The sequence below is a fragment of the Natrix helvetica genome (assembly GCF_964273705.1).
Source record: "Natrix helvetica genome assembly, chromosome: Z".
NCBI lineage: Eukaryota > Metazoa > Chordata > Lepidosauria > Squamata > Natricidae > Natrix > Natrix helvetica.
In genome coordinates this window covers 123,455,553-123,481,339 of record NC_138554.1, presented here as the reverse complement: position 1 = coordinate 123,481,339, position 25,787 = coordinate 123,455,553, and the positions used below count along the sequence as shown (strand labels likewise).

At 37.0% G+C, this 25,787-nt stretch overlaps 1 protein-coding gene across 12 annotated transcripts in view; it reads left to right on the top strand.

Annotated features, from left to right (window-relative positions):
* The window catches only part of PARD3 (par-3 family cell polarity regulator), a 648,562-nt gene that overhangs the window by 357,651 nt on the left and 265,124 nt on the right, over nt 1-25,787 (top strand). For all 12 annotated transcript variants that reach the window (XM_081971096.1, XM_081971094.1, XM_081971102.1 and 9 more), the window contains exons 6-9: nt 4,883-4,971; nt 10,364-10,447; nt 23,075-23,200; nt 25,379-25,755. In XM_081971096.1, coding sequence (XP_081827222.1) covers nt 4,883-4,971; nt 10,364-10,447; nt 23,075-23,200; nt 25,379-25,755 — 676 coding nt within the window. The remainder of the gene's footprint in view (nt 1-4,882; nt 4,972-10,363; nt 10,448-23,074; nt 23,201-25,378; nt 25,756-25,787) is intronic.

The following is a 25,787-nucleotide window of genomic DNA, read 5'->3' as shown; positions in this document are numbered from 1 at the left end:
TGATAGAGGAAAAATAAGATACATCCTGTTTTATTGCACTGGTTTTTGTGATATTTCAAATATGGTGAATTCATTGTATTCACAAAACATGGCTTTGTCATCAGCACCTTGCGTTGAGTTTTCATATTTAATCCTTTTATTGTGTGTTCCAGTCTCCTCTATTACTGATATCTTTAAAAAGCAGAACTAGAAATCATGCTTCATCTGCTATCCATCTCAAATCTGGATAAAAAGAACAGATGGTTTACTTAATCTAGAAAGATAAGGAAGAAATTGGCAGTCATAAGGAAGCTCATGGATATTACACAGGGAGAAGCCCTCATATTTAAAGCCTGGAAAGCTTAGCTGGCAGAAGAGTGTCCTGCCACAGAAATAGAAAAAAATAGCTTTTCCTGGAAGTGTGACTGAGTTGTTTCCAAAAGTGTTGTTGCATATCTTTTCTTTTATGTTTGAAGATTGCTTCTCTGAGTAGTTTTAGCCAGTAATCCTAAAGTGAAGATTACAGGAAATCCATTGAAGTATATTCAGATACACAGATAAGGCATAGTCCAATTGTGATTACATAGAGAAAAGATATTCATGAGGTAAATACTCTTAATGATTTAGAAAATGGAATTCCAAAGAGCTTTAATCAGTACGGAGCAATATTTTATCTATAGTAATTCATTATTAAATATGCTTTCATTTATGTGCAGTTATGTGGATATTTGTCAGTTTCCCCAGTCTGGTACTGTATGTCCAAATACTATAATCTTTAATAAAAATTTTTAAAAAATGATGCTTCTCATAATCTATAACATTAGTAATCTAGACTTTTTAATAACATACATAGGTAAGGTAAATGGTATTAAATGTTTTATAAAAATTACTCTTATACAAAGCGTTTTGGCTAAATTTGCTAAATAGTTTATTCTCAAACTTTTTCCCGCCTGTAAATAAAATATAGCATTTCTAATTTATTTCTATAACAGGTGGGCTTTTTAATTTAAGAAGAACTCCGAGGCAATAATTGCTTGATGTAGATACTTTCAAAGCTAGTTACTTTTTTTAGTAAATGAGAATTCTAAGTTACTTCCCTGTGCAGGTGTCCAAATTAATCTATGTTTGGTTCTATGTAAATGAAAATCTGTGTTATATGGAAAAGAAAAGAGTTGCTGATTATGGCACTATTAAAATGTTTTTTAAGGGATGTATCTGTTGATTATAGTATCATGGTACCAATACTCCAGTGAAGTTTAGAAGCTTATCTTACTCTAAGTGTCATAATTGAGAGACATAATTTTTTAGACTTAGATTACCATATGAAAGCGAAAAGTATACTATTCCCTTAGAGGTAATAGTAAATTTGTGGGGGGAAGGGGGGGCATTTGACACATTTGTCTGAAGTGGTGTAGGGTTTCCTGCCTAGTCCAACCCTTCAGGACCTCCAAGGCCCCTTCCAACTCTGTTTTTCTTTTTCTTTTCTTTTTTTTTCTTTTCTTTTTCTTTTTCTTTTTTTCCCCATTCCATTCCATTCCATTCTATCACAAGACCACACTGTTAGAAATGGTAATTCCAGTAGTTCCGATTGCTAGGCTAAGACTGCATTGTTAGGTGAGGACCTCATACTTCTGTTCTGAAATACTTGCCTTTGATTCAATTCCCACCTGTCTACATCTGCCCTTTCGGTTGCCCTGCACCTGGGTACCCCACATTGCTGTAGCTGAATTTCATCATCTTCCTCCTATCCTGACATGGGTGAGGGTGAGGCTGCTGGTGTTCATGAGGCTTTTCATGAAGAAAGCTGTACCAAGAGTGAACACAGGATAAGCTCTGCTAGCAATGGACTTGCCTCTCCTCCTCCATGAAACCTACATTGTAGTTTTCCAAGAGCACTTCCTCCAATTCCGCTGTGTTACCCCTAACAGCACTTCCCCATACAGCGTCCACTTTCACCCATGGACCTGCCCTAGGTTTTCCTGCCACTGTCATGCTCACTGTGCACATTCCAGGATTGTATCCTAGGCTACCCATTGTGTCCATACGATGTCCTTCTTTTGCATGCTTCTTTTCTCCTGATTAGATGCTTTTGTATATAATCCACAGATATTCAAGACCCATTCATTCTTGACTCCACCAGTTCTTATTTTACTATGTATAGGTTTGTTTGATTTTTGGTAACCCAGTTCCCCTGCTTTCAACCTACTTTTATATTTCTCTTAAATGATTCAATATTGTTAGAATATTAATTTTAATAGCTGGAACAAGAAAGTGTACAATGGTCCAGAACATACAGTTGTAGTTGATTGGACGGAGATTGTTGGCTTCTATATGATTGGTTGCAGTGGGTGTAGAGGAGGAGTTTCCCCTTTCCGCTGCCTTTTTCTTCTTCTGTATACTCTGTAAACTGAAGATTTACCTCATGGTGTTACTGTGTTACTATCTTGTCTGCTTTAAATATAAATGTGAAATGTATTTATTTATATAATACTACATATGTCAATGTGTCTGACTTCATTTAGACACTTGCAGCTCAGTTCCCTGACAAATACTCATTTACATCTAACAAGAACAGTCATTTATATTTAACATGTTGGACAGGGGCACACTCTTGTACATATTTTTGCTTGTTTTGTTCTAAATTTATATTTATTTTGACATGGTAATGTTTGAGTAGAATGATATTTTAGTCTTCTATTTGAAGCAAAAAGATTTTTTTTCTAAGCAGTAGTTACTAGTCTTACTAATTTCTGAATTTCCAGATGATCCAATAACTTTTTCTGTACCATTACAATTATGTAACCTAAAAGAATATTTTTTCCTTGAGTCACATTAATTCAGACTGTCATACATTTTTCTCCCAAATTCATCTATGGTTCTTCCATTATCAGTGCTCACTGAAGTGTGAACTGTTACCAGTCTAAGGATAGATTAGATTAATTCATTCAAAAATACATTTTAGTTCTTTCATTCATAATTAAGCCTGCATATTTCATTAAAAATTCTTGGCTAATTCTGTATTTGGCTAATTGAATACTTGGAAGATCTTCTATAAGAATTAAACCTTTCTTCTTCAGTTGTGCACCGGGCATCACATTTTAATGCAATTAAACATTTTAGTTATTATAATTTTTCATATTTGGGGAATATTTTGATGGTAGTGCATTTGTGTAGGGGTGTAATGAGAAGGTAATATATATTTATTTTTGTTTATTAATTAATGTTATTTTATCCATCTTGCTGCAAGAGTTTATATAAATTTATACAGAATAAAATAAATTAAGTATAGGCACATATATGCAGTTGAATAACTTATAAATGCTAAATTTTGCTGATATTTACAAATAAATCCAATTGCAGTTTCTGAGTCATGTGTGTGTGTGTGTGTGTGTGTGCGTGTGTGCATGCATGTATGTATGTATTTGGTTCACACACTGTTCTTTCATTTAGCAGTTTGGTCTACAGTATAGTTTGTAGTAAGAACTCGTAAGATTTCCAGGCCCTCAGAGGAAATACCACTTGGACATACCAAATGTCTTGGCTTTGTTTTAATATCTCATTAATAATTCACATTATTGATTCTGTTTTGTCTGAATTCATAACCCATCATCCAGTACTTATCATTTTACTGATTGATGCTTCAGCAAATCTGAATTTAAACTGCTGATTGTAGGACAGTAGACAAAGTATTCATACAAATGAGCATTTAAAGACATTCATGCTTCTCTGAAATTGTGCAGTTGGTTCCTTTTTACCCATTTGGGGATTGGAAATTAGGCAAGTCACTACTGGTTAATATTTGGATATAAGCCTATCAGGAATCCCAGTAATGTAGGTTAGACCAAAAAGTTGACAAAAATCTGAGTTTACCTACTAAGATTAAACCCTCCACAATTGCTATGTATCAGGTGGTTAAAATATTAGTATTTTTGATATTTATCATGCAAGTAGCTTTAATTTTTTAAAAAATATGGTTATGTGTTTTAAACCTTTGTGTATTAGAGTAAGTGAATTTGTAAACAGAGCAATTGTACTAATTCTGTCTCTTTCGTGACCTTATGCTTCCTTTCAAATGTCTGTTAGGGTTTTTTTCTTGCATAAAATCCTGGGCACATACACTGGTCAAGGATCTCTGATAGTCATTAGCACTGTACTTGTGGATACTGGAAGAGGAAACACCAACTCTGTTTAGGAGTTGCAATATGCTGTGTAATTCACGAAAGAAAGCTTTGAATGTTCATCAAATCAGATGTTTACTATCCGATTTCACTTGTTCTTGTAAATGTCAGATCTGGCACATACCTTATTTGCATTCTATTTGAATGTTGTCTCTTTAAGGCAGGCTTTGAAAAGTAGTTAGGTACTTCAGCCTGCTAATATTGTGCAATCTGGAGTAGAGATTGAGATATTGTACTTTGTGCCAACAACATCAGAGGCTATTTAAAGTGATATATATATATTAGAATTACTGTTGCTAAGCCATGCAGTTATGTGATTTTGTGTTATATAAGTGCATTTTTTAAAAAAATATCCTACCTTTTTGTTTCATGAATAGAATTCTTTGTTGGCCAAGTGTAATTGACAAACAACAAAACCTTACCAATACTCTTTCCACCTGCTATTGTCCACACGATAACAAACCTTTAGGTGATTTGGGGTTAGTGAAAGGAGTGTCTGGGCCAACACCCAGCCAGTTTTCACGTCTAAGGTGGGACTAGAACTCAACACTTGCTGGTTTCTAGCCAACACCTTAGCCATTCCAGTCCCAAATACTGTGTAACCCAAAGAAAATCTGTATGCTATTTAAGATGCAAAATATTTTATTAATTAAGTATCAAAATTGTGTGAGTATCCTTACACATCACCTGTGCTTAAATATGGTTATCTCTTTTGCTATTACTAGGATGATGATGGTACAGAAGAAGAGGAGAGCAGAGTAGAACCAGTGGGTCATGCAGATGCAGGTTTGGATAACATCACCTATTCGTTAGAGTAAGTTAATTTTTTAAAAAACTATTTAATACTTAAAATATTAAGACTTAAATTGAGAAAAAAAAGTCTTGATAGGTCTGAACTTTGGTGTTGAAGAAGACATGGACACTTAGAAAAATCAACCCAGAGTTCTCAATTTAGGTACAAATGAGCTGTCTAAAATTATCTTATGTTGGACACATTATGCAAAGATTTAGCTTTCTAAGATTTAGCCACAGTGGCTCAGTGATCAGAGTCTAGTACTGCAGGTTAATTCTGGTGACTGCTGGCTGCCTGCAATTTGGCAGTTCGAATCTCACCAGGTTCAAGGTTGACTCAGCCTTCCATCCTTCTGAGGTGGGTAAAATGAGGATCCAAATTGTTGGGGGCAATACGTTGACCCTGTAAACCGCTTAGAGAGGGCTGTGAAGTATTTTAAAGCGGTATATAAGTCTAAGTGCCATTGCTATTGCTAAAGAAAACTCTAGGTCTGGAAAGGTGGAAGGGCAGAAAGCAATAGAATAACTAGTAGCAAAGTGGACTGTTACAATAGTGATGACTGCACCTGGAGGACCAGATTTAATACAGATCACCATGAACAAAATATGAGTCATTTATTAGAATAAATACCACTGAGGCATTATCTTGTCATGTTGTAGGCCTTGTGTGGTTGAACAAAATGGGAGTTATAAAACAGATGAAGCCACACTAGACAAGTCTCATCTGAAGAACCAGTTAATACAATGAAATGTAATATACAGCAGTGGTCCCCAACCTTTCTGACTCCACGGACCAGCAGAGGTAATGGCAGGGTTAGGGTAAGGAAGAGGATAGTTTGTTGTTCACAACCTAATCCACTTCATCTCCAAATGGAGCTTTGTGCACTTGTCTGCTACTTGCACAGCCCGGTTCCCAACTGGTCTGGAGACCGGGGGTTGGGGACTTCTGATTTACAGAAATCTATAGTGGATCTGTTCTTGGCTGGATCAACAAGATGTCCTGAATGCCTTAGAAGTCCTGAACATGTGTGAACAGAAAGTCTACGTATCTACATAATTATATCTGTGGTGAATTCCAATCTAAGCACCTGGCTGACTGTGGGACTAATAATTATATTAACATTTGGATACAGGTTCAAATGTTATTCATTCAAATGCATGTGTCATGTTTCTCTTGGCTAAGGAGGCAAATATTCCTGTTTTGTTTTGACCATGAAGAAAATAATTTTCACAACACATTGGGTTGACACCACTTGACGCATCACATATATCTTTTTTTGATTATGTGATTAATTGTGCATCATAAAAGTTAGCTCCCAGTGACTACATAGATTTTTTCCCCCATAATGACTTTTTCCCTAATGTTGATCAGGATTCTGATAACGCTGATGATTTGTTAAAATGTTCTTATGTTGAAATGGCCGAAATAAAGTTTGGTGTTGTGACAAGTCTCAATAGAAATCAGAAGCTTGTGAGCACATGATGCATACACAATTATTTTTTGTAATTTCTATACCGTAACTTCACTGAGAACTGTATGTCAGCTTCCTCTTAGGTAAGTAAAAGCAAAAAATCTATACATACGGGACTTGCTTCAAACTGCATTCAGAGTTCTTCCAATCTTATGGGAAGACCTGCCTTTGTTTAGTTGAATATTTTTAAGAGAGATAATGTGGACTCTGTCCCTTTAGTTGCACAAAGCCACACCTTATTTCTGACTGACACTAATAAGGGCTTTTAAGTCTTCCGATAATATACTTGTTATTGACGTAGCTGAGTTTACCAATTTGGCTGCTGATCATCTTCTTCAAGTCTTTGTTCTACCTTTCCAGCTTTAAAGGCTTGTCCAAAAAGCTAGATCTTTGCATTATGGGTCTGCAAATACGTCTTTAATCTTAGTGAATAAAGATCATGTGAAAAGAGGTTGCCAGTAAAATTTTGCAGAACTGTTTTCAAAATTGAATGCTTTGGAGAATTTGAGACATTTATAATGATATCTTTTATTTTCTAATGAATGGAAGACACATGAGTGCCAAAATATAAAATCAACTTATGAAATCAGTATCTTTTCCTAACCATTACGTGTAACATTGATAGTTAAAGTTCTGTACTTGAGAATACATCTCGAAAGAATCCATTATGACATATAAACGATTACTATTGGATTTGCTCATTTTTAACACAATAAGTGGAAATTGGATAATTCAAGCAGTGCTGAGAGAAAGAGAAAATCATTGAACAAATAATGAGAAGTCAATTTGATCATTTTCTAGATTCTTCCTTCTTTTGTGGCTTCCATTTACAGTGACTGCAATATAATTTAAAAACTACATTGTAAAGTGTGCTGGCTGGAAAGGATTAGAATGAGGCACAAATCAGTTTATCTGGAAAAGCCCTTCTTTGGAAAGAAAGTTAAGCAGGAGAACTAAGCAAATGGCACAAAGAAAGGGTGAGACAGGATGATTAGAAAATGAACTACATTTGAATTACAAGAAGACTGGGAAAATGTTTAAATATTCCTTGCAGAAAGAAGCTGAAAAGCTGTAGTAGAATTTAAGAGGTAGAAAAAGTAACACTTTCCTCCCTGTGATATCTGACAAGCTGCTTTTGAGATGTTTCTCATGTTTAAAAATTAATTTTTATTGCTGCATTGGGAGTAAGAGTTGTCATTCAGATATGCCAAGATAACTGTTTAGCTCACTGAAAATTCCAAAGATTGGGATGAGAAACATAGCTTAGTTTCTGATTGCAAAAGAAAAGCTGACCATACATTCTTAAAACAGTTTAATGAAAAAATGCATAAATTACAAATGTATTGGAATTAACTATATGTAAATAAAATTTCTATATAAATGATACAAAGATTTTCATATAGAGATTTTCATTATTTGAATAACAATATGCTTATTGCAAAAAGGTAAAAATGCACTCTTCTAAGAAGTTGACTGCATCCTGATCATGTCTTCTGTAGCTAAGTTTATATAAATGTATGGTTATACATGTCGCATGTGATTGCATATAAGTACTCATCCATTAATATGCAATCTAGATTTCACTGTATTAAAAAAAAACCTGAAGCTAATATCGATATTCAGCCAAGGAGAGCCCAGACTGCACACTGCATCATCCCTGTTACAAAATTGGGTAATAAAAACATCTGATGAAAACAAACTATTTCAAAGAGGCTTTGAAAATAATGTGTTAAATTGAGTAGTTGTACATGAAATGAAAGCAAATGAAGTTATATTATATGTATTTTGATGTACGCTGCATAAGGATTTGCCAAATAATATTATAGTTGAATGGAAATTATAGATGAATGGAATATGCTGTTTTACAAATCTAGATGTATTCATAAATTACAATTGTTTAGCTTTAATAAATTTGAGCTAAAAATAGTTTAGAAGAGTGTCAGAATCAGTGACGTGCAGTGAGGTTTATGACTGGTGAGGCTGGTGACGTCATCAAACCACGTGGTTGCTCCGATCGCATGGGCGCAGCCCAAACGGAGAAGTTTCTCTTCTCAGAAATGTCAGAAAGGGGCAGGCAGGCTGCCGCAGCTCCACTGAGAAGACATTTCTGAGAAGAGAAACTTCTCCTTTCTCCTCCTTCCCCCCACCCCCCTTCTAGCACTGATGATGTTACCTAAGCATTTTTTGCATCGGGCGAGCCTGGGATCCTTGCAAGGGGAATGGCACCACGTGTGCAGGTGGCTCTTCAGCGCACAGCCTCAGATTAGCAGAGCCGCGATCCCCTTCCCCTGCACACGTGGTCCCATTCCCTTCCTTCCTAAGCCAACATGAAGGGGACCGCAGCTGCACTGATCTGAGGCTGGCCGCCTTCACACGTGGTCCCATTCCCCTTGCAAGGATCCTGGGCTCACCCGATGCAAAAAATGCCTAGGTAACATCATCAGTGCTAGAAGGGAATGGGCAGGGAGAAGGAGGAGAAAGGAGAAGTTTCTCTTCTTAGAAATGTCAGAAAGGGGCAGGCAGGCTGCAGCAGCTCCACTGAGAAGACATTTCTGAGAAGAGAAACTTCTCCTTTCTCCTCCTCCCCCCCCTTCTAGCACTGATGATGTTACCTAGGCATTTTTTGCATCGGGTGAGCCCAGGATCCTTGCAAGGGGAATGGGACCACATGTGCAGGCTGCTCCTCAGCGCACAGCCTCAGATTAGCAGAGCCGCGATCCCCTTCCCCTGCACACGTGGTCCCATTCCCCTCCTTCCTGAGCCAACATGAAGGGGACCGCGGCTGCGCTGATTGAGGCTGTAGCTGAGGAGCCTCCTGCACACGTGGTCCCATTCCCCATGCAAGGATCCTGTGCTCGCCCGATGCAAAAAATGGAGAGATCGGCACACTTGGGGCTGCTGCTGAGATGTCCAGGGAGGCTAAACCAAGCCGCGCGCCTCTCCCAGCCACCTTCACGGCTTCCCGGAGTATTTTTTTTTATTTTCATGATGAGAGCAGTGAGGCTCCGCCTCCCCTGACTGCACGTCACTGGTCAGAATTCGCAGACAGTTGGAAACTATCAGATATTGCTATGTTGGTGAAGTGTGAGAACTTGTGAGTGAATGTTTAGCATACCAGGGCAAAAAACAGTTTTGCATTATGGTTTGAACATTGCATCTGCAAATTCAGTCACTGACTTGATTCTTATAAGACTATTAAAGTGATTATGGGGAATTATTGAATTGAGTGCATATTCTGATAATTCTCAATTTGACAGTTAAGTTCAAATTGATGTAGAATGTTACATTGGATCAGTTTTTAAAAAAATCAAACACGTGGTTTGAAAGGGATCAATTCATCCTGATTTTTAATATTAATTAAGGATGACTATTTATGTTTGAATTAAAGAGCCAAAGGACTGAGATATTTATATTATCAACTCTCAGTAAGAACTATTAATTTATAAAATTTGGAAATAATTATAGTGGTAATTATGCCAAAACAATATTTATCTAGGTAGGTTCTTCAGCCATATATAATAGTGTTTCAATTTATATATAACATAAATTTATATTTATGTTATTTTTAAAGTTATTTATGGAAACATACTGGAAAACAAAAAGAAATGGAACTTTCTGTTTTCTTTAAGACAATTTGATTTAGTCCTGGTTTGACACCTAATTCCTAGAAAAGCTAATCTCAAACTTCTTTAATTATTGGACATAATACAATTTGTATATTGGCTTATAATTATACAAATGCATTTTGCTTGAAATAACTAATGAAATTATTATTTTTTCATGCTGTCAGATTATTACTGAGGTATGTAGGAATCAATGTTGCTTTTATCTATACTAATTTTCAAATATCTGTGTCTTTGTTTTTGAGTTTGTGTTTTTATAGAAGTGTATTTGTCATTTTTGGTCCATGTTCATGTTCCTTCATTCATCATTGTCTCACAGTGATATGGTGAAGCTTGTTGAAGTTTCCAATGATGGCGGACCTTTGGGGATCCATGTAGTTCCTTTCAGTGCTCGAAGCGGAAGGTAATGTACCGTACAGTTTTTTAGTTGATTTATTTTCTTATATATATTGGTTTCTGTTTTTATCTGATTGATTTATCTGTAGGTTGGTTGGTTGATTGACTGCCCATTTCCAGAACATGATTCTTTCACCAGAAAGTCTTACTGACTGATTCCTAAGAAATCTTTTCTGAATACAGCTCAGTTAGTTAAGATGAAAATGGTAGAACCTAGCCCTAGCCAACTAACGAATATCACCCACCACCCAAGCCGTTACAATGCAAAACAACAATGCACACACAGCCAGCACCAATCAGCACCAATCTACCAATCATGATACAACCACACAACCAATCATTCCACTTACTGAAACAAAGCCAGCACCCCATCCCCTCCCACCAAGATTTACAGAAAGACGGCAGCTCCGTTCCCATTTTAAGCCCAAGCTTGAAGATGGCAGGTGAAGGGAAAAAAAATTCACAGTCAAGGTAGTGTTAAATAAAGTTAGTTATATAAAATATAGCACACATTTTTTATTTGTTGCTGAACATGACTGTATTATATTGCAACACATCCAAAAAAAACAAGGAAAAAACCAGGTGATGGGTAAAATGAATATATTACCAATAATGGCCCTAAGCCATATTCTGTCAGAGAGCTGAATTAAAATATCAATGCTTACTCTATTGAGATAGAATTCCGGTATTCAGGTTCTGTGATTAAATGTACTTGGAAAATTAAATGAGCCATGATACACATATGATTCTGTGCCAAAATTTGCAAGTTTGCGATATAAAGTCCAATTCTGACACTTCTTCAGTAATGTAAGACTTGAGGAGAAATTGAAAAAAAATAAATTACCATTAGCAGAGAAAAAATTGCATTTACAGTATATTTAACATCATCCTAGTGGGAAAAGTCCAAACATACATTTATAAATAGAATCCTGGGTTGTAAACTAATGTGATTCTGTGTTTTGGCTAGTCGATATAACTATCAAGAATTTCACTTTAAATTGATTAAAAGGCAATGTCATTGTAGAGGAAATATATTTTATTTGCTTTTTTAAATTCTTGATAAATAGAAGACTTGTTCCACAGAACGTTTTGATTATGATATAAAAATAGTTCATTCTGGGCATTCATTTAAATATAATGTTGAAATAAAAATACAGCATCATGAGATACTCTGAAAAATGCTGAGAATTTTATTACAGTAGCTTTCTGTGAAAAAATTAGGAGAGAATATCAAATGCAGCTATACTTTTATTTATTTATTAGATTTTTTTAAAAAAAGTATTTTAAAAATAACCAGTCAGCAAATATGCATAATTCCCCTTCATCCTCCTATTTTCCCTACAATAATGACAACCCTGTGAAGTAAATTGGACTGAAGGAAAATGACTGGCACAAAGTTGCCCAGCTCGCTTTCATGTCTAAGGTGGGCCTAGAAATCCCTGGTTCCTGGTTTTTAGGCTGGCACCTTAACCACTAAACCAAACTGGCTCATTGAATACATTCTTTATTTCAGAATTTCAAGGCAAGTTATGGTTCCCACAGTTGTTAAAATGCTTTGATCAGAAAGAAGCACTTAGAAAGAAGTATTTAATTTTCTCTTTACTTGTGAGCAATTCAGAAACATATGACAGTAGCTGCAGTTTATATCTTTAGAATAAAATGAAGCAATAAAAAGACCCAGTGTACTCTCTGTCCTCCCCCCCCCCCAAGATTAAGGGAGCTTATTTCTGTAAAATATGAAATAATGTTTTTTACAACAAAGAGAAGGTATAATTTGGTCGAATATCTTTTATTTCAGTCATGGATCCTGATAAGTTATCTTGTAGAACAGCAGGCCTCAACCTTTTTGGCACAAACACCTGGTTTTGTGGAAGACAAGTTTTCCACATCCTGGAAGGGGATTGCTTGGTTTTGCTTGCTCACCCGCTGCTCACCTCCACCTGTGTGGCCTGGTCAGGGATGGTATTCAGCTGGTTCAAATCGGTTCACCCAAACTAGTGGCGCTGCCCCGGCTCCAAAACGTCCTAAGGAGCCTCGTTTTTGATGCTGTGTGCATGCATGCATGCCCCGCACACAAACAAAGTGCATGGGCAGAAGGCCACATGCATTCACGGAAGGTGCATGTGCTGCAAGTGTGCACGCACACACACATAGTTGAGAACCAGTGGTAAACCTAGATGAATCCCCAGCAATGGGCCTTGTTCCTAAAAGGCCATGGACCAGTAACGGTCTGTGGTCCTGGAGTTGCGGGTCCTTGCTGTGTAATATGAGTTCTTAAGTTTGTTACACAATCTCTGCAATTTTTGCTGTTTCATCAGTGGAACTTTGTGTTTTGTGCCTTATGCTGCTATAAAAGCTACATAAATCAAGTTGTGACATTGTAGAAAGAGAAAATATTAACTTCTCCGAGAGGATCTCATAATTTCTTTATAGAGCAGATATTCTGATACATTTAAGCACGCATCTCAGTGACACTTTATTGACACTAGCATTAAAATAAAAAAAAGTATTTTACAAGATTTTTAAAACCCCTTTTAGGAAATAGACAGTAACAATGCAGCTTTGTAGGACAGGAGATTAGAAATGAAATAAAACCTTTGTATGTTATCTGTTCATTAATTGTTGGGACTGTCCCAATTCTGTGAAGTATTGTAGTTGTCCCAGATAGAACAGTATTAAAGGATAATGTATTTCATTCCTTGCTAATATTTTTATTTTATACGTATATTAGGAAATAAAAAAATACTAAATGCACAATGTTTGGATTAATCACATACTATTTTATCAGTACTTGTCAGCCTAAATATTACAATGCTAATCTGGTAATTCCATGATTTTTTGGAAGTGAAATTCTACTTATCATTCTTAGCATTCACTGATATTGTTAAATATGGATAATGGGATCAATAAATGAACAATGAGTTTTAGGAGATAGAGCCTGCCATTGTCTGAGTTTAAAATCTAAGCAGAATGGGTCTGGTTAGTATTTGGATAAAAGACATTCTGGGAATATCAGGGATTAGGGTAGATTGGGGGATTTAAAATGTCTTCTGCATTGTTTCCAGAAAACATGATAATTTTTTCTATATAGTCTTCGGAGGCAGAGTTCACTAAAGAGAAGCTTTACATTTTACAAGTTATTTATTTCTTTGGAATATTACTCTTTCTTAGCAATTTATATCCATTCCTTCTTTTACTAATTATATTACAAATTATCTCATCACATTTATACTCTAGTTGGTGAATACCATGCTTCTTTTCCAAGTTACTTTGGCATACTTTCACCTTAGTTGGAACAGTTGAAATGATCATGGGTGTCCAACTTTTTAGATTTCCTAGGTCTCATTGAATGAAGATAGCTTGGCTTGTTGGCCATAGATTGGAAATGTCTGGCCTAGATAAAAGTTAGCTTGGAACTCAATGGTTTTTTACATGATTTGGCCATTGAGCCAACAAGAATCGAACATCAGAAAAATGTCAGCTGCAAAATAATAAAAAGGAGATGTAGAATTTTAAGTGAAACTTTGACTTCATAGAATACTCAATTTAAATAATTGAAATTAAATAAAATCGATAGAAAAACATGTACAGTTAGACCAAAAAAACATTGTCAATTGGACATCTCCCGCTGAAATCACTCCTGAAGATTCCACTTACTCATTAAATATTTTTATGCGACACATTTGTATGCATTTATGTTCATGTATCTATCTATCTATATATATATATATACTTCATACTTGCTAGAAATCATAATGCCAAAAGAACGGAGAAATGGAGAAATAGAAGAAATGTTTCCCTCTATTGCTCCCTGTTTGTTAAATACTAAGATGGAGAACAGGGAAACTTGACAAAAAAAGAATCTTATAATCCCATTAAGATTCAGTGGCAGATGGATTATATGAGGTTTTCAGGAACAAACATGGAAAACAGAGACCCAAGTGAACTAATTTAAAATGCTTATTATTTTTAACTTTTGCAAGATACAAAAAAACCTTCAGATTTTTATGAGAGTTTCCCAATAACATAAGGTCTTGGGTAGGAGGCTGGACTAGAAGATCTCCAAGGGCTCTTTTGTCCTACGATTTTATAATTCTATGAATTCTATGAATACTCGAGCTTCCTAACTTCCTAACATTGACAGGAAATCTTGATAAGAGTGTTATAAATTCCTGCTTAGTGTAACAGTTTATTTCATATTCTTTTAAAAATAACTCTCCATTGGAAATTAGTTAAGTACTGCAATCTAACTATTTAGAAGTGGATTGATAGACTTGAATACATGCAGTTTATAGTGGCATGGTAGTGATGACCAATCAAATAGGTTTCAAGAAGATCAGATATCAATGTATTGTTCAGACATAAGGAACCATCCTATGCTTATATATATATGTGTAAGCATACATTTATTGAGGAATCATATTTTTATTCCCCTGTGAACAAATTCACATTTGTCTGCCTTATTGTATAATTGTTTCTTGATCAGGGCTTTTATTGTAGTGCTAAATGGTTTTATAAAATACAAGCTTTTATAATACTTTGAAATTTGGGGTGATAACTGTATAGAGAATAGAGATTAAAATCTTAAAAGAATCTTATATTAGAATCTTAAAATTAAATTAAATTAAAATTAAATTAGAATCTTAAAAGAGCTGTGGATAGTAGTGATTCTAGGCAGCAATACATTATTAGGGAATTTTCACTTAAAGTTATTATTTATCCTGATATATTTTGTTTGGCCGACATGGAAATAGGCTTATATGTGAGTTGTGAGATTTTAGTTAGAGTAGGAATCTCCGACTTGATCACAAATACCACTTGAGGATTCATTGGATGGCTTGATGACTACAAGGCTGAATCTTTTCATACATTAATACAAAGTCTCTTGTGAGTAAAAAAATAAATAAAAAGCTAGTGGATTTATTGGAAGAAAATCATCATCATCACCACCATTGCTATGTAACAAGGCTGCAAAACAAAAAGCCATTTTTTCAATAACCACTTAATTGGCATTATTTTCATTAATCAGAACACCACTTAATAAAGCCTTGGTAAAGCCACTCTTGGAATACTGCATTTAGTTTTGGTTGCCATGACATAAAAAAAAGATGTTGAGACTCTAGAAAGAGTGCAGAGAAGAGCAACAAAGATGATTAGGGGACTGAAGGCTAAAGCATATGAAGAACGGTTGCAGGAACTGGGTATGTTTAGTTTGATGAAAAGAAGAACTGAGGGTGACATGAAAGAAGTGTTCCAATATCTCAGGGGTTGCCCCAAAGAAGAAGGAGTCAAGCTATTCTCCAAAGCAGCTGAGGATAGGACAAGAAGCAATGGGTGGGAAACTAATCAAGCAGAGAAGCAACATAGAACTAAGAAGAAATTTCCTGACAGTTAGCACAATTAATCAGTAGGAACAACTTGCCTCCTAAAGATGTGAATGTTATATAACCATTTGTCTGAAGTGGTGTAGGGTTTCCTGCCTAAGCAGGGGGTTGGACTGGAAGACCTCCAAGATCCCTTCCAACTCTCTTGTTCTATAAGTAGTTAGTTCCCCCCACCCCGCCTGTGATCTGTAATTTCTCCCCACTCACTCCAAGGTCATATCCAGAGTTGCCTGAATCCTTTCTTCTTCTTCCTCTTCCTCTTCCTCTTCCTCTTCCTCTCCTCCTCCTCCTCCTCCTCCTCCTCCTCCTCCTCCTCCTCCTCCTCCTCCTCCTTCTCCTTCTCCATCTATTTAATGGACATGATTGGACAGAAAGAAAGTTGTTGCAAGTTTACAAATAAAGCACAACATATTTAATATATTCTTAAGTTTACAGTTAAGTGTACCATTCACATGCACCTGAAAAATTCAGAGATTAATTCTTCCATCAATGCCTTTTCACTAGCTTTATTAGTTTGATTATATAAATAAAATAAACTCTGCCACATATGCTAGCATTCCTCTTGTATATTTAAATTGTAATCAGTGATAAATCTGGAAATAATCAGCTAATGTATTATTGATGCCTCAAATTGCTTGCATTAATATGCACTGTTGCTTTGAATATTTGAATGACCCCAACTGTCACCCAGCTGTGTGAAGAAAGTAATGTATCCTAATAACATTAGGCAGTTCAAACGCCTCAATCGATAAGGAAGATTATTCTAGGTATATCAAAGTGTAGTTCTCCCTATTTACTGTACGTCATATGTGCTGAAACAGATGTGTTTCTGACTAAACCTGAGCATAATTGAATTGATGCAACTGTAACAATCCATTTTAATTAAAAAAAAATTCTTCCCACCTCTTAAAATAAAATAACTTGTGCATAAAAGGGAACTTTAAAAAAAATAGAGCAATAAATATTTAAAATCAATTCAGATTCTCTGTTCCTTAATCCTGTACTCTTTCTCCTCTCTGCTTCATATATTCGTTTTTCCTCTTGCAGTCGGGGTCACTAATGCAATTTACTTGTACAATCCAACTTAATTTATAATACCAACTAAACAATATCTGGTCCCTGGCCTGTTATACACCAAAAGTATAGTTCAAATTTGTTGAAATCATTTTCTGTGTCCTTACAGACAGTTAAACACCTAACAATTTGAGCAAGCTGTTCGCTGTTTGTAACTTTGCTTTTAACTTTTTTTTTTAAAAAAAGTGGCTTTGTCTTTTGGTTTGTTCATGATTGAGGGCATTGTGCAAACTCTGAAAAGTGGATTGATTCAGTTGGATTTCCCCCCTGAGTATATTAACATAAGTTTGCATTGCATGCTAGCAACAATTTAGCCCTATTGAAACCAGTGTAAAATGAAAACATTTCTTAGAAGTTTAATTAATTTTAAAAGGAACTATGAGCATTTAATTTTGTCTGGCTCCAAGTTAATATTTTTAAATGAATAAATCTGTAATTGGCAAATGTGGTGTAAAGTCTCTAAAAGTATTAAGGAATGGAGCTGGGAAAGTACAGAAATCTTATTTATTTTTTTTATTGGAATTTGTCAAACAAAAATGAAAACAAGAATAAGAGAATTAAAATACAATGACAGGGACGATAGGCACGTTACTGCATTTATGCACGCCCCCTCTATTGACCACTTAAGTATGAAATATGGTCCACAGAAGTCGAAACCGTGAAAATTTGTAGCTGAGATAACTGAATTAGGTTGGGCATTCCAGACTTTGACAATTCTATTACAGAAATCATGTATTTTACAGTCAGGTTTAGAACGATTTACATTGAGTTTAAAGCAGTTGTTCGTATGCATATTATTGCGATTAAAACAGAAAAAGTAATTTACAAGTAAAACATTACTACATATAATTTTGTGTGCCATACCTAGGTCTGACAACAAGCGACACAATTCTAAGTTATCCAAACTGAGCATTTTGAGCCTAGTAGCATCTTGTGAACAGAGGTGTGCAAGACTTTTCTTGTAAAGAACCTCTGAACCCACTCAATTGTACTGATGTCAGATATTCTGTGGGGATTCCAAACAGTTGAATAATACTCTAAAATTGGTGTAGCATAGGTTTTATAAGCTCTAATTAGCAATACAATGTTTCCAGAAAAGAAGCTTTGTAGAATTAAGATTACAACTCTTAGTGCTATTTTTAGCAACACTGTTACAGTGAGCTTTGGAGCATAAATTGTCAGAGATACTGTAAGTACACCTAGGTCCTTAACAAAGTGACGGTCATTTTCTAGATTAATGCCACCTAGCTTATACTTAACATTCTGATTATGTTTACCAATATGTAAGACAGAGCATTTATTAATCAAAATTTGTGGTTGCCAAATAGATGTCCAGCCAGGCACCTAGTTGAGATCACTTTGCAAAACAACAGAATTATGTATAGAATTGAATAATTTTATGTCATCTAAGTAATTTAAGAGTAGAAAGAGATAACATGCTGTGTAATTTTGCTTGAAAGGGTCAAGGACAAACTTTTATTAGGATTCCTGGATAGTGGCTGAATTTGAGGATTTTAAAATTGTTGGGGAGTTTGGGAATTATAGGCATAATACTATGAAGGAAACTGAGTTCATGAGATTTGGTTGCTTTCTCCAGCAGAATCATTTCTCCAAGTTTCGGCATTAAGACTTTTTTTTTTAATGGTTGGTTTACAAAAGAGAAATGTATCTGAAATATAAATCTGAATATTAGTAAACATAAATTAGAAGAGACCAGTGAAATTTGACTTATTTTTTTTTAGTCAACTAAAATCGCTGCCAACTCACAGATTTTGATTCCCAGCAGCTGCCATAGCATTTAAAAACATAAAATAACCAATGAACATAAAAAAAACCCCACACAAAATATGACACAGTATATAACCTTTCCTAACATGTTGTGGCCAATCGTCATAGCAGCCGAATCAGGTGAGAATCAGCATCCAGGCAATCAGAAAGCTCCAAAGGGGAAGAGGGAGTGGAGGTGTCAGAGATAGAGATAGAGGTTGAGCTGGGCTGTCCATTAGCCCTCAGATGGAGAGTCAACAGTTGAGGCTTAAGGGTGGCTGATGAGGAAGGGAGCATCTGGGTCCAGTGCCTGATTCTCGGATTCACAGAAGGCAGAGGAGAAGATAGCAATGGAAATCTATGGGTCAATCTTTGGGATGGAAGTGCTATCGCTGCTAGCAAAGCTCCACCCTAGGGATAAAAGGCATTCCTAATAAAGGGAATATTTATTTAACTACAGAGGGTTTCTCGTGTTTGGGAGCTGGGTGAGAACATAACATCTAAACAGAATTTGCCTTCCTGTAACTTAAATCGGGGGTCCCCAGCCCCCAGGTCATGGCCTACTACTGGGCCCTGAGCCCTTCAGAACTGGTCTGCAGAAGTGCCAGGCAAGAGCATGCCCACTTCTTGTACACATCCCCCACTTGCACAAGCAGCCAGCAAGCATGGATGCATACTCCATTTGCATGAGTGGTGGGTGCGCTTGTCCACTGCTTCTGCAAATAGAGCTGTGTACAGGAACCATCCCTTCTCCCTGTCCCATCAGCCAGGGCTCCAAAGCTGGAAAGGTTTATTACTTAGATCATAATCCATTATTTTCAGAATAGAATTTATTTTTCTAAAGTGACATGTGGTACATATTATGATCCAAGTAACATGTTATAAAAATGAATAAATAGAAATGTGTCTCACACACAGTAATTGTATCAACACCTCACTGCCACAACAAACTGGGTTGTGCAGCATTTTCAATTAGAAGGCAAAATGGTGCTTCAGAATGTGCCAGCTGCAAGTAGCTGTGCCTGCGAATGCTTCAAGCAATGTTGCCTTTTACTGGAATGGCATACAGCTGTCCTATCCTGATGCGTGATCCTTGGAAAAAAATAATTGTGGGTTTAGGGAGTTGCAGGCATGCACTCTGGCATGTGTTCCTGTGTGCATATTTTTGCTTTCAGACTGAAATCCCAAACGTGTTTTTTCAAGAGGCAACAGGACTTTTTTGTTTTTCTTTGAAGATGTTTCACTTCTCATCCAAGGAGTTTCTTCAGCTCTGACTGAATGGTGGGAAATGGAAGGCTTTATATTCCTTGCAGACAGTTGGTCATTTGCATTCTTTTAGTTGAGGCCACCTAAGAGTTTGCCTTTGTCTTCAGGGTCACTGAGTAGTGCAAATGCCTATGGAACCTTCTTGGAACTGCTAAAAAGACTGTAGACAGATGATATCGTATCCCTCTCCCTCTGTTGGAAGAGGGCTCTTAAAGAGTGCTGATGGTTCTATCATCACAGATGCACAAATATTTTGGCGATCTTGTTATAAAGCCGAAGCATATGTCATAGACTGTTGTTTTTAGGCGCCTGCATGTTTCTATCCCAATCATTTTATTTTCTCTGAATCTTCCTTAAAATGTGGTGAATTCTCCAGAATCTGGCTCATTTGTCAAAATGGACCGGTATACTGTGGAATATAAGGTAAAGGTTCCCCTTGCACATATGTGCTAGTCGTTCCTGACTCTAGGGGGTAGTGCTCATTTCCATTTCAAAGCCGAAGAGCCAGCGTTGCTTACAGATGTCTCCATGGTCATGTGGCGGGCATGACTAAATGCCAAAGATGCATGGAACACCGTTATCTTCCCACCAAAGATAGTTTCTATTTTTCTACTTGCATTTTTACAGGTTTTCAAACTGCTAGGTTGGCAGAAGCTGGGACAAGTAACAGAGTTCACTCCATTAGGCGGTGCTACGGATTTGAACCGCTGAACTGCTGACCTTCTAATCAACAAGTTCAGCATCTTAGCCACTGAGCCAATGCGTCCCTATATTGTGGAATATATCGTGTTTTCCTGAAAATAATATTGTGTCTTATTTTCTTTTGACTTCCAAAAAATTGATTGGGTCTTATTATCGGGGGAGTTTGTTGTTTCTGGGTTGCCGGGTAGCTGCTCTCTTGCGAGCAGGCACCCGAAGAGCCAGGCACAGCTTCAGGGACAAACGGCTGTGTTGCGCTGCTGCATACTAGCCATGAGGTGACCACGCTCATGAGCAGCCACCTGGCAACCCCCCTTTCCTGCCGGGCAGAGCACCACTCACAGACCCAGTGAGATCCCAAAGGCACTAAGTGACATGGTGCTCTGCCCTCCCCCCAGCTCCGCGGCTTGATGCGTTTGGGATACCCTTAGGTCAGTGCATGGCGCTCTGCCCGGCTGGAAAGGGAGGTTGCGTGAGTGCCTCTTCTGTCCCCAGCTGATGTGCCTTCCATCCTAACCATGCCCTGGCTCAGCTCTCCCTGCAGGGCCAGTGTGCCGCCGCTGCTGCGTCGCTCCTAACATAATCCTGCTTCCAAACTCCGGAGATCCGCAGCCGAGTCTTTCAGGAGCGGCCGCTCTGGGAGTACGCTCTATGATTGTGGGCTGGCTGAGTGTACAATCATAGAGCGTATTCCCAGAGTGGCAACTTCTGGAAGACTCGGCATCCTACCTCTGTGCTTGGGAAGCCGCAGAAAAAGCCATGCGGCAGCGGGTAGCAGCAGAGGTGCCCTGTCTCTGAAGGTAGAGTTAGGCAAGGGCATCGTGAGGCTGGGAGGTGCGCGAGTGGGGAGCGGAAAAGCCGCTCGGGCAACCCCCCTCTCCAGCCATGCAGAGCCCCATTTACTGACCTAGGGGCATTCTGAAGATGCCAAGCCACGGGAGCCAGAGGGCGGTGAACAGGTGCTCACATGGCTTGGCGATACCCCTAGGTCAGTGAATGGCGCTGTGCCCGGCTGGAAAGGGGAGTTGCTGGGTGGTTGCTCGTGAGCGTGGTCACCTAATGGCTGTTATGTAGTGCTGCTGCGATTGCGCAACACAACTGTTCGACCCCGAGGCTGTGCCTGGCTCTTTGGGAACCCGCTCGCAAGAGAGCAACCACCTGGCAACCCCCCCTTTCCTGTTGGGCACAGCATCACTCACCGACCTAGCGATATCCCAAAGACGCCAAGCAACACGAGCCTTTCCCCCTACCCCGTTGCTGTGGCTTGGCGCCTTCGGGATACCGCTAGGTTGGTGAGTGGCGCTCTGACTGGCTGGAGGGGGGTTGTCCAGAGGGCTTATTTTTGGGGGAGGGCTTATATTTTTGCCACCCGAAAAATGTGGCATGGTCTTATTATCAGGACATGCTGTATTTTTAGGGAAACACGGTAGTAGAATGCTAATTTCCTATAGCATGGTATATTCGGTGAAGTTGAAGCAGCTTAGCAATGTAGTTGTCTTTTGGAACAACCATATTATGCTGCTGACATTTTTCAGTGAAGTTTCTTTTCATAAATTCTATTGAAAAGCCAAGAATTTTCCACTCTACCTATGTTTTGTTTCTTAATGAACTCTGTATTTATTCTATTAAATATAATTATTTTTCTTAGTTTGCTATCAATGTCTTCTACAGTATTAGCTGTCTGATCTGGCATTACAATTTCCTAAACATTTTATGCCCTTGTATTCAACAATCTAATGCTTAATGCTACGTCATGATTTAAAAACCTAATATAGATCTGATGTTTTCTGATTACTTACTATTGTAATCAGAATATCATGGAACCATTTATTGGCCTCTTTACTGAAGTCAAAATATATCATATTCAAAGCATTCTTTTAATTGAGAAAAAGTTACCTAAGGTAAAAAAAAAAGTTCTCAAAATGTTTACAGATTCATTGATTGATGATCTTCTCTATTATTTTTCCATGAATTGTAGTCAAGTTGATTATTCTATGGTTACCTGGATTGTCCCTTTTCCCCTGGCTGAAAGTAGTGAACCTGTAACATCTTCCACTCTATAGGAGTTCTCAATAATTTAGGCCTCTCTTCTGATATGACTAGGAAGAGTGGAAATGAAATGAAAAATACTTCGTAATCCATAATTTAATGCACAGAAGCCATATAAATGATTAGTGATAGTACATAGCACCTATGAATTATTTCACACACACTACAAATCATTTGAGTGGGCTTTGTCCTCACAAACTTCTTGCACTCATGCTGTAAAATGGCTACTGTACAGTTAATTTATGGTAATCACTTTGAACTGTGATCTGAGACAGCTGATTTTAAAGGACAATGAGAACATTTTAACATTAGGATGGGGTGTATACTTTTTTGTAAATTCTAAGTGCACCTTGAAAGCAATTGCCTGTCTAATAATAGCTTATGTTTTGTTCCAGAACTTTAGGTCTATTGGTAAAGAGACTGGAGAAAGGTGGTAAAGCAGAACAGGAAAACCTCTTTCATGAAAATGACTGTATTGTCAAAATTAACGATGGGGACCTTCGAAATAGAAGATTTGAGCAGTAAGTGCATAATATTTATCCGTGTGTCATGTTTGTGTTTTTCTTGACCTCGAACTTTAAGGTAGAAGCAATTTGTAAAGGAAAAACAATTTTCTACAAGGCTTTGCTTTCACTGGATCATTTTGCTTTGGTCTCTCCTCTACTATGGCTGTTATCTTCAGTGAATCAACTTGTATATAAGAAAAGGAAAGCATTGTGTTGGTTAATCATTATGTTTACTTGTTAAAGAAAATGAGCAATTTTGTATTCAAAATATACTTATGTTATCTACTCCGTGCCATAATCAGTAAAACTAAAATAGAATGCAAGTTTAGAAGAGCATTGACAGGAACCAATATTCTCTCCCCCTGACCCCAAATCCTGGTAAAATGTTATAGTTGGCATGGATATTTTAATGAATATTAAAGTAAACGGGGAAAAAAGGGTGCTATCCAACAAAAAGAAATTCAATGATGAAAAAAAGTACGATTCTACATTTAGGCAAGAAAAACAAAATGCACAGGTACAATATATGTGATACATTGCTCAATAGTGGTGACTGTGAGAGGAATCTTGGAGTCCTAGTCGACAATCACTTAAACATGGACTCCAAGATCCCTTCTGGATAATCACTTAAATATGAGCCAGCAGTATGTTGCAGCTGCCAAAAGAGAGGGATAGAATCAAGATAGAATAATACCACTTTATAATGCCTTGGTAAGGCCATACTTGGAATACTGCGATCCAGTTTTGGATGCCACAATGTAAAAAAAAATGTGGAGACTCTAGAAAGAGTGCAGAGAAGACCAACAAAGATGATTAGGGGATTGGAGACTAAAACATGGGAAGAACTGGATATGTCTAGTTTGATGAAAAGAAGGACTAGGGGAGACATGATAGCAGTGTTCCAATATCTCAGGGGCCGTGACAAAGAGACGCAAGCTGTTCTCCAAAGCTCCTGCGCGTAGAACAGAAACAATGGGTTGAAACTAATCAAGGAGAGAAGCAACCTAGAACTAAGGAGACATTTCCTCACAATTAGAACAATTAATCAGTGGAACAACTTGCCTCCAGAAGTTGTAAATCCTCCAACACCAGAAGTTTTTAAGAAGAGATTAGATAACCATTTGTCTGAAATAGTGTAGGCTTTCCTGCCTAAGCAGGAGGTTGGACTAGAAGACCTCTAAGGTCTCTTCCAACTCTGTTGTTCTATTCTATTCTAAATGCATATTTATACCATCTGAACATTTATTAATTAACACACACTTTACTGTTTTTGTGTGATCAGATTATGTTGCAAAGCAAACTAAACAATTATCTTTCTTATAAGGGGTAGACATAAAAGCTGCCCCCATTCCGACAGCTTTTTTGTGTTCTAGAATTTTTCCAAATATAGAGCATATGTTTTATAAAACAGAGAAGTCTAGTTTGTATTCATAATCTCTCATGAGTACAGCATTGTGAATTGTTGCTCAAAACAGTGGATTTTTTTGCATATGTATTGTGCAATAACACTAGTACATAAACATAAAGAGTTTACTGTTGCAGCCTATGCTAAACTCTTGATTGGATCTTGGGATCACTGCTCCACATACTATTTTTCAATTAGATGAGATCTACAATCTTCTGGAAGAAAAAAAAATAGATGTACAGGCTTATTCAAATAATATATTCTAATCACTATTGCATACAAATTTACGTCACTAAACACAACTGATTCAGAAAGATTCAGAAATAATAGAAAAATCATCTTATATGGCTTGTGATTCTGAGTAAACTGAAAATGGTAGTGTTGCAGTTTAATACATTATTTTGAAATATGCTGGATGGGCATCATGCACAGTAACTCCATATGTTTGTTGATTAACAGTATTTTGTATTTTAATATCTTGGTGAGAAGAATTGTCAAAATTGCAGTTTTATGCTATTTTTTAACATTACAACCAGGATCTCAAGAATTATAACAGTTATTTTAATTAGTAGAAATAGAAAAAAAATAGTCCTAAGAAGACTATAATTGAGAAACAAAAGGCATTTGTGAATATATCATTCCAAGAAATATCATTTTGAGTTTACAGTTTAGTTAGAACAATATGTCTGTCATTTCATAATGGCTAATTAACATCAGTAATTATGCCTGTAATATCTACTAGTCTGCCAGTCTTAATTTGTTAATTTTCCATTCGTTTTAAAACCTAGAGCACAGCATATGTTCCGTCAAGCCATGCGTACACCCATCATTTGGTTCCACGTGGTTCCTGCTGCAAGAAAACAACAATATATAAAGCTGTCTCAAAGTGAAAAGAATGCTTACCCTTCCAGCCGTTTTAGTCCTGATTCCCATTATCAAGACAGTAAGGGTATTGACCACTCTGGACTTCACACTTTACAAAAAATACCCCAAGTGAGCAATCAAGGTGATGCGTTGGACTCTTACTCACAACTACCTCATAATGTGAATTCAGGAAAACCACCTTTGGGTCTGTCATCAACACCACAGAAAGTTCATACGGCTTTGAACTCTGGCTATAATACCAAAAGGATAGGGAAGCGTCTTAAAATACAGTTAAGGAAAGGTAAGTTTATTGTTTCTGTATTTACATTTATG